We start from the raw sequence: 12,872 nt of genomic DNA on the forward strand, positions 1-12,872 counted from the left end.
CAACTACAGCTCTGATTGGACCCCTAGCCTGGGAACCACCATATGCTGCGGGTGCGGCCCTAAAAAGACAAAAGACAAAAAAAAAAAAAATACCCTTTCGATTAGGGAACATAATAGTTTCTTTTCAATTTATTTTTAGGTGATAAAATAGATACTTCTTGAATCTAAAAATCTGAAACAATCCTGCTTATGTACATAGGAATTTTAATAATTAATTATTTATAGTACAGTACTTATTTCATATATCTATTTATAATAATTTGATTTCTTCAGTTTTTACATGATTTTTAAATTTAGAGATTTTAAAAGTTGCATGATTGGGAGTTCCTGTGGTGGCACAGTGGTTAACGAATCTGACTAGGAACCATGAAGTTGTGGGTTCGATCCCTGGCCTTGCTCAGTGGGTTAAGGATCTGGCGTTGCCGTGAGCTGTGGTGTAGGTCACAGACGTGGCTCGAATCTGGCGTTGCTGTGGCTGTGGTGTAGGCCAGCGGCTACAGCTCCGATTAGACCCCTAGCCTGGGAACCTCCACATGCTGTAGGAGTGGCCCTAGAAAAGGCAAAAAGACAAAAAAGACAAAAAAAAAAATTGCATGATATTTGATGTTATTACCTCTTTATGTTTCAGAATGTGCCCACTTACTTTTGGCTCACAATGCTCCAGTAAAGGTGAAAAATGCTCAGGGATGGAGCCCGCTGGCAGAAGCCATCAGTTATGGAGATAGACAGATGAGTAAGCAAAATAAATGATTCTTGTTGATATATATTATTGAAAGATGAAGTGATGCACTTGAAATATTTTCCATTTACTGTAACTTTCTATACTATGAAAAGTTTGCAATTACTTATAAACTTACATATGAATTATTCATGATTTTATATATATAATTACCATTATTATATGTATAAATATACCTAGATAAAAATATAGATAGACATACAACATTATATTAATCAATTGACAACATATTGATTATTTGTATGTACTGTGATCACCACAATAAATCTAGTTAACCTCTGTCACCATATATAGTTAGAGTATTTCTGTTTTTCTTGTGATGAGAACTTTTAAGATCTGCTCTTTTAGCAACTTTCATATATGCAGTACAGTATTGTTAACTGTAGTCAACATGCTGTACATTATACGCCCATGACTTATTTATTTTAGAGCTGGACGTTTATACCTTTTGACTCCCTTATCCATTTTTTCTTGCACCCCATCCCCAACTGTAGGTAGTTCCAATTTCTTATCTATATTGAGACCTAGCTGTCTTCTGTCTCTCTGGGAGTTACTTATGGTTTATATAGATTTATTATGGTATATTTATCTAATGGTAGTTTTAGGAATTCCATCAGCCTCTGTTTTATTTTTGTAGCATATCAAAAGTTAGTTTGGGGGAAAGAGACAGCAGTCCATGTTGGTTTGCAGTCTTAATGGGAACTGTCAGTCTTTTTCATTTGCATCTCAACTTTACATTTCTTTCCCCAACTCCTTAAGTAGATTAACTTCTCTTCCTTATACACTTTCAAAGTGGTCCCCTCTTTACCTTTGCAGTATTCAGCACGCTTCTAAATAATTGTCCAGTGTCTCTTCCCTACTCTATCCTGACAATATAAGCTTTGTGAGAACTCAAGTCATGAATATGTTATTCATCCTTTCATTTCTGGGTCCTAAAACAATGATTAGCACAGGTATTTGTTTAGTTAATTAATGAAGAAAATAAAAACTGCAAAGAAAAGCTGAGACTAGAAAGAAGTTTTTTCTGAAAAGTATTAGATTAGGATTTTCATTAAAATTTTTTTAAGTTGTACTGAAGTATAGTTGATTTATGATGTTGTGATAATTTCTGCTGTACAACAGTGATTCATTTATATATATACACACACATCTATTCTTTTTGAGATTCTTTTCCCGTGTAGAGTATCACAGAACATTGGGTAGATTGATTGAATTGTTTGTTTTTTAGATATTGAGCTGTATGAGTTGTTTGTATATTTTGTAGATTAATCCCTTGTTGGTTGCTTCATTTACAAATATTTTCTCCTATTCTGTGGGTTGTCTTTTTGTTTTGTTTACGGTATCCTTTGCTATGCAAAAGCTTTTAAGTTTTGTTAGGTCCCTATTGGGTTTTTACTTACCAAAATTCTCCTACGTTGTTAAAAACTTTATAATATTTTTTCTTATAAGACAGGATTTCCCTTGTGGTACAGTGGGTTAAGGATCTGGTGTTGTTACTGCAGAGGCTTGGGTCACTGCTGTGGTGTGGGTTTGATCCTTGACCCAGGAGCTTCCACATGCCATGGGCACGGCCAAAAAAAAAAAAGGCAAACAAGCAAAAAACAAAAACACCAAAAAAGAAAGTGACAGTTACTATAGGAAATTATTGAGAAAAAAAGGAGGTAATTTCACTAAGAGATGAACATTGTTAATATGTTGTTATATTTTCTTCTAGTTTCTTTTTCTGGTCATGTTACTTTTCTATTTAAACCTTTTAAAAATTCCTATTTGTGGGATGAAGACCAGAATCTCTAACTTGATTTCTGAGATCCAGTATGATAATGTCTTTTATCTACATCCTTATCTTATGATGAGTTTCCACATGATTTTGATGTGTCAGCTCTTCTGGCTTTTCAGTTGCTTATACTCACACATCCTTTCCCTTCAGATCTCAGTTCAAGTATAGGGAAGTCTTCTCTGACCGTATACGAAGCCAGAATGCTACCCGTCACTTCCATTAGGCAGTAGGCTTCATTAGGGCAGGGATTGTCTCTTTGTTTCTTAAGTACCTACCAGGTGCATCGGAAACATAGTAGGAGCGTGCAATTAACTTTGATGTTGAGGAACCCATTTTAGTTGGGTGAGAGAGACCAGTGAATATTCTGCAGGATTCTGAAATATTTACAAAGTACTAAGGGGAAGCAGCTGAGGGAGAAAATAAATCTCATTTTGGCACAGCGTTTGGTTTATTTGAGCTGAGTCTCAAAGGATTTTAGCAGTTAATGAGGTGGGTAAGGACATTCTAGCTGATTTACAGTGTTGTGCCAGTTTCTGCTGTACAGCAGAGTAACCCAGTCATATATATATATATATATATATATATACACATTCTTTTTCTCACATTATCCTCCATCATGTTCTATCACGAGAGATTTGCAGAGGAGTTCCCATCTTGGCTTAGCGGAAATAAATCCGACTAGTATCCATGAGGATGCATGTTTGATCCCAGGCCTCACTTAATGGGTTAAGGATCCAGTGTTGCCATGAGCTGTGGTGTAGGTTACAGACAAGGCTCGGATCTGGCGTTGCTATGGCTGTGGTGTAGACCAGTGGCTACAGCTCTGATTTGACCCCTCGCCTAGGAACTTCTATATGCCATGGGTGTGGCCCTAAATAGAAAAAAAAAAATTTACAGAGATCTGCAAAACATCAGATGACTTTATAGCAGGAATTGATATTATTAGATAAGCCTAAAGACTTTTTTTTATGGCCACATCCATGGCATATGGAAGTTCCCGGGCCAGGGATTGAATCTGAGCCATAGCTGCGACCTGTAGGGATCCCAGGCTGGGGACTGAACCCGAGCTGCTGCAGTTGGATTCTTAACCCACTGTCCCACAGCAGAAACTCTAAGCCTGAAGACTTTTAAAATGAGTAGGGAGGCAAGAGAGTTTTAGAGGGAAAAAAAAAAAAAGATTTTTTTTTTTCTCTTTAGAGCCACACCCATGGCATATGGAGGTTCCCAGGCTAGGGTCCAATCAGAGCTGTAGCTGCTGGCCTAGACCACAGCCACAGCAGTTCGGGATTTGAGCCATGTCTATGACCTACACCATAGCTCATGGCAACGCCAGATCCTTAACCCACTGAGCAAAGCCAGGGATTGAACCTACATCCTCATGACTACTAGTCAGATTCATTTCCACTGAGCTACGGTGGGAACTCCTAGAAAAAAATTCTTTAGAACAAATGTGGTAAACTTGACTTAAATAAAAGATAATGTATTTAGAAATATAAGGGATAGATTAGAAAGATAAATGAAAGAATCAACTGTGGTGGATTATCTCTTGGATATGGGTAGTAATGGAAGGATCCAGAGTAACTCCAAGGAATCTATCATGCATTAATGGGAATCTTATTAAATAATTGATATACAGAGTATAAGAGAAAGGACAGTAGGGGTTTTAATTCATTGTTAGGTTTGTTGAGTTTGAATTTTCTGTAGTGTGATCCAGGTAGAATTATCCAAGTAAGAAGTAGGAAATAATTAGACTGGAGCATAGAAGGAAGTGGAAGGCAGAAAATACACATTTAAATAGCGCTTGAAGCAGTAGCTTCAAAAGCCTTAAGCACAACAAACTGAAAACTTTAAAAGTACTTATATGGGAGAAGAAGGAAGAGAAAGTTAAGTAAGTTGTGGTTTACTGGAGTTCTTTATTTGAGTTTTTTATGAATTCTGTCTAATACCATCCACATTCTCTAAAGCTAATTTTAATCTTCATTATTAATTAGTGTAAATAAGATTCTTACAATATGGGGGTACAAATATTGATTCTCCCAAAATATTCTGGTAGTTTTGTCTAATTGTGATCTGAGTGTTTGTTTCTGCTTCCATAAGGAAGCTTGAGTTGATGTTTTTTGTTTTTTGTTTGGGTTTTTTTTTTTTTTTTTTGGCTTTTTGGCTTTTTGGGGCATCACTCTTGGTGTATGGAGGTTCCCAGGCTAGGGGTCTAATTGCAGCTGTTTCTGCCAGCCTACACCACAGCCACAGCAACGCCAGATCCAAGCCCTGTCTGTGACCTACGCCACAGCTCAGGGCAATGCCAGATCCTTAACCCACTGAGCGAGGCCAGGGATCATACCCACAACCTCATCATTCCTAGTTGGATTAGTTTCCACTGCACCACGATGGGAACTCCCTGTTTGGGTTTTTTAGGACTGCTTTGGCAACAATATGGAAGTTCCCAGGCTAGGGGTTGAGTCGGAGGTATAGCTGCTGGCCTATACCACAGCCAGAGCAACGCCAGATCTGAGCTGTGTCTGCAAACTACACCACAACTCGCAGCAATGCTGGATCCTTAACCCACTGAGTGAGGCCAGGGATTGAACCCGCATCCTCAGGGATGCTTAGTTGGGTTTGTAACCTGTTGAGCCACAACAAGAACTCATGATAGAACAAGAATCTCTTTTCCTGTATTATTATGCTATATATAGTGGTTGTCATTACATTTTTAATAATGTTTGGTTATTTTAACATAATTTTCTATTATTTACTGAATGTCTTCCATCAGTTAAAGTATATTTAGCTGATAGAAACTATATGGCTTTTGCTTTTCATTAAGATACCATTTTTCTATTTAGGAAATTAATTCATTCTTTATATCAACAAGGGTCTGTTTGAATTTGAAGGTGATGTAGATTGAAAAAACACTTATTAGAGTATTCGAGATTATAGTGGAGAAGAAATATAAAAAGAATTCTATAACATTTAGGTAATATAGCTGTGGTATTAAAGTTAATTTATAATGAACATGAATGTTAGTCAGATTCATATAAATTGAATCTGTAATGAACCTTAATGTTTATCTAGGTTATTCTCATAATTTATTTGGATTTTATAGACCAGAAAAGAATTTTATTTGAAGATTGATGTAAAGTAGCTGAGTTTAATTGTAGCATATAAGAACTTAAAAAAAGTGCTTTCCTCTGTTATCATTGCATTTAAAAAAAAGATATTTTGAAACCAAAAATAGTAGAAAGAATAGTCCTTAAATTGAAAAAAGTATAATTTATAAAAAAAAAAAATTCCACCCAGTTTTATCATTTGTCTGCATATCACTGGAAACTTGAATAGTTGGGCACTGAAATCTAGACTTGTGTTTGGGACCTGCTGACCTAGGTCACAGAGCTAGTGTATACCTGAAACTAGGTCCTATGTTCCCTGACTTCTAGGTCTTATCTCCTTCTTTCCTGAAAGAGAGATGTTTAGTAATTTAAGCATTACTCTTTGAATTTTGGCTTTTAAAGATATATTGGAATTATAGATAGACTTGTGGTTAAAAATAAGTATAGATTCTGCTATTTTCCATATTATTCCTTGAGCTTTTCCTAATTTGGCCTATGTGGACAAAACAAATCTGGTTTAAATTTTACTGCTTTTTTCTGTGTCTACTCCCCACCCTACCCCACCTTATACTTCTGTATCCCACATAGGGCATTAAGTAGTTTATAAGAATACATACTGTAAAATAGTAAAAATTACAGTATTTGGTATGTATACGTGTGTGCGTGCACGCACGCTCTCGTGTGTGTGTGTGTGTGTGTGTGTACACACGGAAATGGGACCAGGAGGAAATCAGCATGTATTGATGTATATGTTTTTTCTTCTCTGTACATTTTTTCATCTTATCTTTTGCTAGGCTTATTTCATTTTGAGGTATAATTGGCAATGTAGTATGGGGAAATTTATATTAAATTAAAAATTTTTAATTTAAATTTTAGTTACAGCTCTTTTAAGGAAGCTTAAGCAGCAATCCAGGGAAAGTGTTGAAGAAAAACGACCTCGATTATTAAAAGCCCTGAAAGAGGTAGGGTAAATTTCTTTGCTGTTTTTGCATCTAAATAGTAAGTGTACTTTTAAGCATTTTTTAAAATACAGTTTAATTTCTCACTAATTATTAAGCGTTAAGAAGTGGTAAAAATTCTCCTTCAATTAAGAAATAATGACATCACAAAATACTCTGACTATAATGTATAAATGTAATCTTATGGGAAGCGTTATTTACTTTGAACTAGGAAGGTAGATAAAGAATTATTGCTTTCAATAAATTAGAGAAGAGCTGTAAGAAAAAAGGAGGTAAGTCAATCAATGGAAGTAATTTTCCTTTGTCCTTTGGATGAGAAGATTTTCTACAGGCTGAAGCTGCTGCTGCTAGTACAAACAGTTTGCATTTTCTTTACATAACAAAACTCTTACTTTATGATGGTGAGAGCTGGGTGTGCTGGCACAGAAAGGGAGAGAGGTTTGTTTCTGTTACTTTTTTCCTCTGTATATTTGATGCCTGAAAGAACTGCGGGAGAAAGATCTGTTGTCATGACTGAGTCGTCTTTTAGGTATGCTTTTTTTTTAAATCTAAATTTTTTGAGAATATTTGATACAGTAGTTCCCCAAATAGTTACAGTTTTAGGTGTTTAGCTTCTAATTTGTGAAATAAAAATTTTCTCTATAAATCACATATGACGATATACTTCAGATTTAGTGTTACACTTTATTATTATTATTTTTGCTTTTTAAAGGGCCATATCCTCAGCATGTGGAAGTTACCAGGCTAGGGGTCAAATTGGAGCTACAGCTGGCATCCTACACCATAGCCACAGCAATGTAGGATCCAAGCCGAGTATGACCTATGCCATAGCTCACTGCAACGCCAGATTCCCGACCCACTGATCGAGGCCAGGAATGGAACCTGCATCCTCATGGATACTAGTCAGATTTGTTTCTGCTGTGCCACAATAGGAACTCCTATTGTTATCACTTTATAGAAAAAAGTTTCTGTCACAGTGGGTGATTTTGTTAGGAGCTATACAAATAATCATTTTAGAAGTCATTTTTTATAACACTTCTAAAGTTATTAACTACCTGGCCTGGTAACTTCCCCATGCTGAGGGTGTGGCCCCCTCCCCAAAAGTTAAAGATATTAAAGATTTTGAGTTATCTTGTGGGACAGCAGGTTAAGGATCTGGCATTGTCACTGTAGTGGTCATTGCTCTGGCATGGGTTCAGTCCCTGGCATGGGAACTTCCACATGCCATGGGTATGACCAAAAAAAATAAAATTATTAACTATTTTTATAGTATGACAATGTTATTTTGGTTATATTGAGAAACGGAATATTTACTGATGCAAATTTATTTATTTTTAAATTTTTTTTCAAAATTTTATTTTTAAAGTTTTTATCTATTTTTTTTTCTTTTTAGGGCCCCACCCATGACAAATGGAGGTTCCCAGACTAGGGGTTGAATTGGAGCTACAGCTGCCAGTCTACACCACAGCAATAGCAACGCCAGATCAGAGCCACGTCTATGACCTACACCACAGCTCATGGCAATGCCACATCCTTAACCCACTGAACAAGGCCAGGGATTGAACCTGCATTCTCATGGATGCTAGTCGGGTTGGTTAACCATTGAGCCATGACGGGAACTCCACTGATGCAAATTTAAATGCCTATCAATTTCAGATATGTTCTTATGTGATTAAAATGTAAAATCTAGAGTCATATGTATTTTCCGTTGTAGATAAGTGTAGCGATGTCTGCTATTGTAATGATTCATTTTACGTAATAAAATATATAAAAAAAGAGATAAACATATATATTTTTTGAGTTTCCAACGCCAAACATTGAAATTATTTCCTCTTCCTATCTATAGACCATTAATGATAATAGATTTTTTAAAAGCAAAATATCAAGTAGGTATAAGAACTGCTAACAAAGGTGTGCATTCAATAATTATTTGTATTTCATTTCTCAGCTAGGTGACTTTTATCTAGAGCTTCACTGGGATTTTCAAAGCTGGGGTAAGAGTGTGCTATGTTTTACTCTAAAATACATATATATGCAGAAATGCAAGTGCAAAAATAACTTATATAGAAATGTTAACTAATACTTGCCTGAGGGAAATTTAAATACTTTTCATCACGTTGAATATAATAGTTATAAATCCCTATTATCCCAACTTGATCAGTAACTTTCATAATTATTACTTTTAAGATTTGGGAATTCCCACTGTAGTGTGGTGGGTTAATATTCCACCTTGTCTCTGTTTAGGGTTGCCAGTTTGATCCTTGGTCTGGCGCAGTGGGTTAAGGGGATCCAGCATTGCCACATATTGGGGCTCTGATTAGATTCCTGACTTGGGAACTTCCATATACTGTGAGTGAGGCTGAAAAGAGAAAAAAAATAGTTGCTCCAGAAAAAGGATTGAGAAGCTCCCATCATGGCTCAGTGCTTAGTGAACACAAGTAGCATCCATGAGGATGTGGGTTTGATCCCTGGCCTTACTCAGTGGGTTAAGGATCCAGCATTGCCGGGAGCTGTGGTGTAGGTCACAGATGTGGCTCGGATCCTGCATTGCTGTGGCTCTGGTGTAGGCCAGCAGCTATAGCTCTGATTCAACCCCTAGCCTGGGAATCTCCATATACTGCGGGTGCGCCCCTAAAAAGCAAAAACAAACAAACAAAAAAACCCAGAAAAATTATTGAAAATTGTCTTGTCTTTTATTTTTTATTTTTTTAAACAAAATGCGTGTTCAAATATTACTCTAATTTAATATAAGGAATTTTCAGAGGGAAGAGAAGAATAACTGTGGGATTACTAGGTTATTGAATTTAGGGAAGTTTGAAATTTAGTCTTTAGATCCCTGAATGTGAAGAATTTGGTTAACATTTGATTTATTATATTTTGACATCTTTCAATCACTTTTCTGCTTTTATTGCATGCTTTATAGCTACTGTCTTAACATATTATTTGGTTGCACACTCTTTCACTTATTTATGAAAGATGTTAATTCCTATGTATTTTACAGTCATTTATTGATTTACCTTTGGCAAGGTAAGTTTTCTCTCCTCTCCATTTTAAACATGAGTCTACTTAGGGAGAAAACTTTCATGTCTGAATACGAAGTTTCTTCGTAATGACCTTTACTAAGTAAACAGCTATCCAAACAACTAAATTTTGAGTTAAAAAACTTTTTAATAGGAAGTTTCCTTGTGGCGCAGTGGGGTAAGGATCCAGGCTTGCTGCAGCTGTGGGGCAGGCTTCAACTGTGCTGTGGGATTGATCCTTGGCCCAGGAACTTTCACATGCCATAAGTGTGGCAAAAAAAACCCAAAAAAACCCACAACTTTTAAATGTAATGTATATATAGGTTTGGGTATAATGTGCTTAACATGATTTTTAAAGCATCTGAATTAATTTTTAAGACGTAAAGATAATTGAATGCTTATTATTGCCAAAGTAATCATAAAATAGTCATAAAAATGAATCAAATTGACAACTATAGAAACCACTCAATGTTTCACATGAATACTTTCAATCTTTTCAATTCTTACAAATGTGTGTGTGTGTACACATATATAAATATATATATATTCAGCATTGGTTTTTTAAAAATAGAATCATACTATTATGTCATCATGCATTTTGTCATTTTTACTTCATATATCATGGGTATCTTATATTTCAGTCCATGAGGAAGTATTTTGCATATATTTGTGTGTGTGTGTGTGTGTGTGTGTGTGTGTGTGTGTATTTTTTTTTTTCCTTTTCTTTTTAGGGGTGCACCTGTGGCATGTGGAAGTACCCAGGCTAGGGTTTCAGTTGGAGCTGGTGCTGCTGGTCTATACCACAGCCACAGCAACATGAGATCCCAGCCGCATCTATGACCTATACCATAGCTCATGGCAACGCCAGATCCCCAACCCACTGAGTGAGACCAGGGATCAAACCCGCATCCTCATGGACACTAGTAGGATTTGTTTCCACTGAGCCATGATGGGAATTCCAGAAGTACTTCATATATATATATATATATATATATATATATATATATACATACATACATATATATATATATATATATATATATATTTTTTTTTTTTTGTCTTTTTGCCTTTTCTAGGGCTGCTCTTGCGGCATATGGAGGTTCCCAGGCTAGGGGTCAAATTGGAGCTGTAGCCACCCGCCTGTTCCAGAGCCATAGCAACACAGGATCCGAGCCACGTCTGTGACCCACCACTATAGCTCACAGCAACGCCGGATCCTTAACCCACTGAGCAAGGCCAGGGATCGAACCCACAACTTCATGGTTCCTAGTCGGATTTGTTAACCACTGAGCCACGACGGGAACTCCAGTACTTCATATTTTTAACAGCTGCATAATACCTTACAGCATGGTTGGTTGAAGTTTTCCTAGTGTAATTTCTAAATGTAAAATTTTAATCCCTAAATACAATCAATTTTTTCCAACATTGTTGCAACTTTAAGCTCATCAGGCTAGTTTTGTGTACATCAAAATTATACATGATTTTGTTTAACTCTGATAGGTCCTTTCTGCTCTATATATTATTCAGAAGTTCCAGTGTCATAGAACACTGAGAGAAAAAAAAAAGTTTTGTAATAGCACAGTATAATAAAAATTCTCCAAATTAGATTGGCCTAAAGACTGAATATTTTTTTCACTGTGTTTTTTCCACCTGTAAAGACCCTAGTCATTCTTGGTGATCCTAAACTGAGGCTGTTCTTTGAAAATATTGGCTCTTTAACTGATTGTCTTAGTAATTGTTAGTGGTTTGAATTCTAAAAGTCAGTTTATCTTGCTGAGAAAAATGTTTTAAAATTGACATTTCAGAAGTTGTGGCTCAGTGGGTTAAGAACCCGACTAGTATCCATGAGGATGCGGGTTCAATCCCTGGCCTTGCTCAATGAGTTAAGGATCCAGTGTTGCTGCAAGCTGCAGTGTAGATTGCAGATGCAGCTTGGATCTGGTGTGGCTGTAGCTGTGGTGTAGGCTAGCAGCTGCAGCTCAGATTTGACCCCTTGCCTGGGAACTTCCATATGCCTCACGTGTGGCCCTAAAAGAACAGACTAAATAAATAAATAAATAAATAAATAAAATTTGACATTTCAATTATATGAAGAAATAGAAATGGATGTAATTACTCCTGAAGTTGTGTATAGTATCTATAGTTATAAACACATTATAAATATTGCATGGTCAAGTTCATTATGCAACCACTGACTTGCTTGTTTAAAGTGTTGTTGCCTCTTTAAGAACTTGACTTTTACTTTATAAAAAAGTCAACATATCTGTTTCATTATTTATGAAGGATTTTACTGATTTCATGTCAAAGTTACTAGTACCTGATTGTAAGATGCATCTGTAATTTAAAAAACTAAAGTCATTGGCCAGATTTTTAGTTTAGACACTTGGGATTAAAACATATTGGATAATCTCTTTTATTAGGTTTGATTACCAAGCTTTTCCCCTAGAGTTTAGGCATGTTCCCTCCCCTTTCAAGATACCTCATTTTTTTTTAAAGCAACCCCAAAATAAGGGGAAGTTAAGAAATAATTGAGATTCAGGGTTAAATTTAATTTATAGGTACTGGAGCATGCAAGCTCTACTTTTTCTCCTTTTGTGTGTGGCTAAAAATAACCTCAGGCTTGATCAATAGCAAGTCTGAAGGCAACTAAATTATTCTTTTTTTTTTTGATAGGCAAGAAATAGATTTATTAAGATAGGTCCTTGTGAGAGATGCAAGTGGGCAGGCACGGAAGCTCTGCCCCCCAACTAAATTATTCTAATGTGAATTTTTAGGTATAGAATCAGAAGTACTGGCTCCTAACTGTTTTGACATGGCAAATCAGATATCTTTCCTGAGCCTCAACTTCTTCATTTATGAAATGGGGATAGATAATAATAACTGCTTCACCTCTTTCAAGCTTTTGTTTTGGTGTAGATGAAATGAAATCATATTTTTAAAGGAAGCCCCTTAGATACTGTAAAGTGTTAAATAATTTATAGCCTTATAATCACTACAAATTTAGCATTATGTATATAGCATGTTTCAACAGAAAAACTAATAGTTTTTTCTTTATCTCATTATCTACAGAATATCCATCCTGCATTTGGGACTATTATTTGCATACTATAGATGGAAAACATTAGGCTTAGAAACTCTTCTTAAAATCGGGGAGTAAGTAATAGCAAAACCAAAATTAAAATTTAGAGACTTTTCATTTTTCAGTTCAGTGGCCTGTGATACCTTTGTAGGACTGTGTTAGGCTCTCAGATTATGCTGAGATAATTTAATATA

At 35.9% G+C, this 12,872-nt stretch overlaps 1 protein-coding gene across 1 annotated transcript in view; it reads left to right on the top strand.

Annotated features, from left to right (window-relative positions):
• Positions 1–12,872, top strand: part of ANKRD13C (ankyrin repeat domain 13C) — a 99,710-nt gene that overhangs the window by 37,148 nt on the left and 49,690 nt on the right. The window contains exons 3-5 of the mRNA XM_003127927.5: positions 629–733; positions 6,497–6,582; positions 8,528–8,573. Coding sequence (XP_003127975.1) covers positions 629–733; positions 6,497–6,582; positions 8,528–8,573 — 237 coding nt within the window. The remainder of the gene's footprint in view (positions 1–628; positions 734–6,496; positions 6,583–8,527; positions 8,574–12,872) is intronic.

Source organism: Sus scrofa, chromosome 6, assembly GCF_000003025.6.
Source record: "Sus scrofa isolate TJ Tabasco breed Duroc chromosome 6, Sscrofa11.1, whole genome shotgun sequence".
In the NCBI taxonomy this organism is placed as follows: Eukaryota; Metazoa; Chordata; class Mammalia; order Artiodactyla; family Suidae; genus Sus; species Sus scrofa.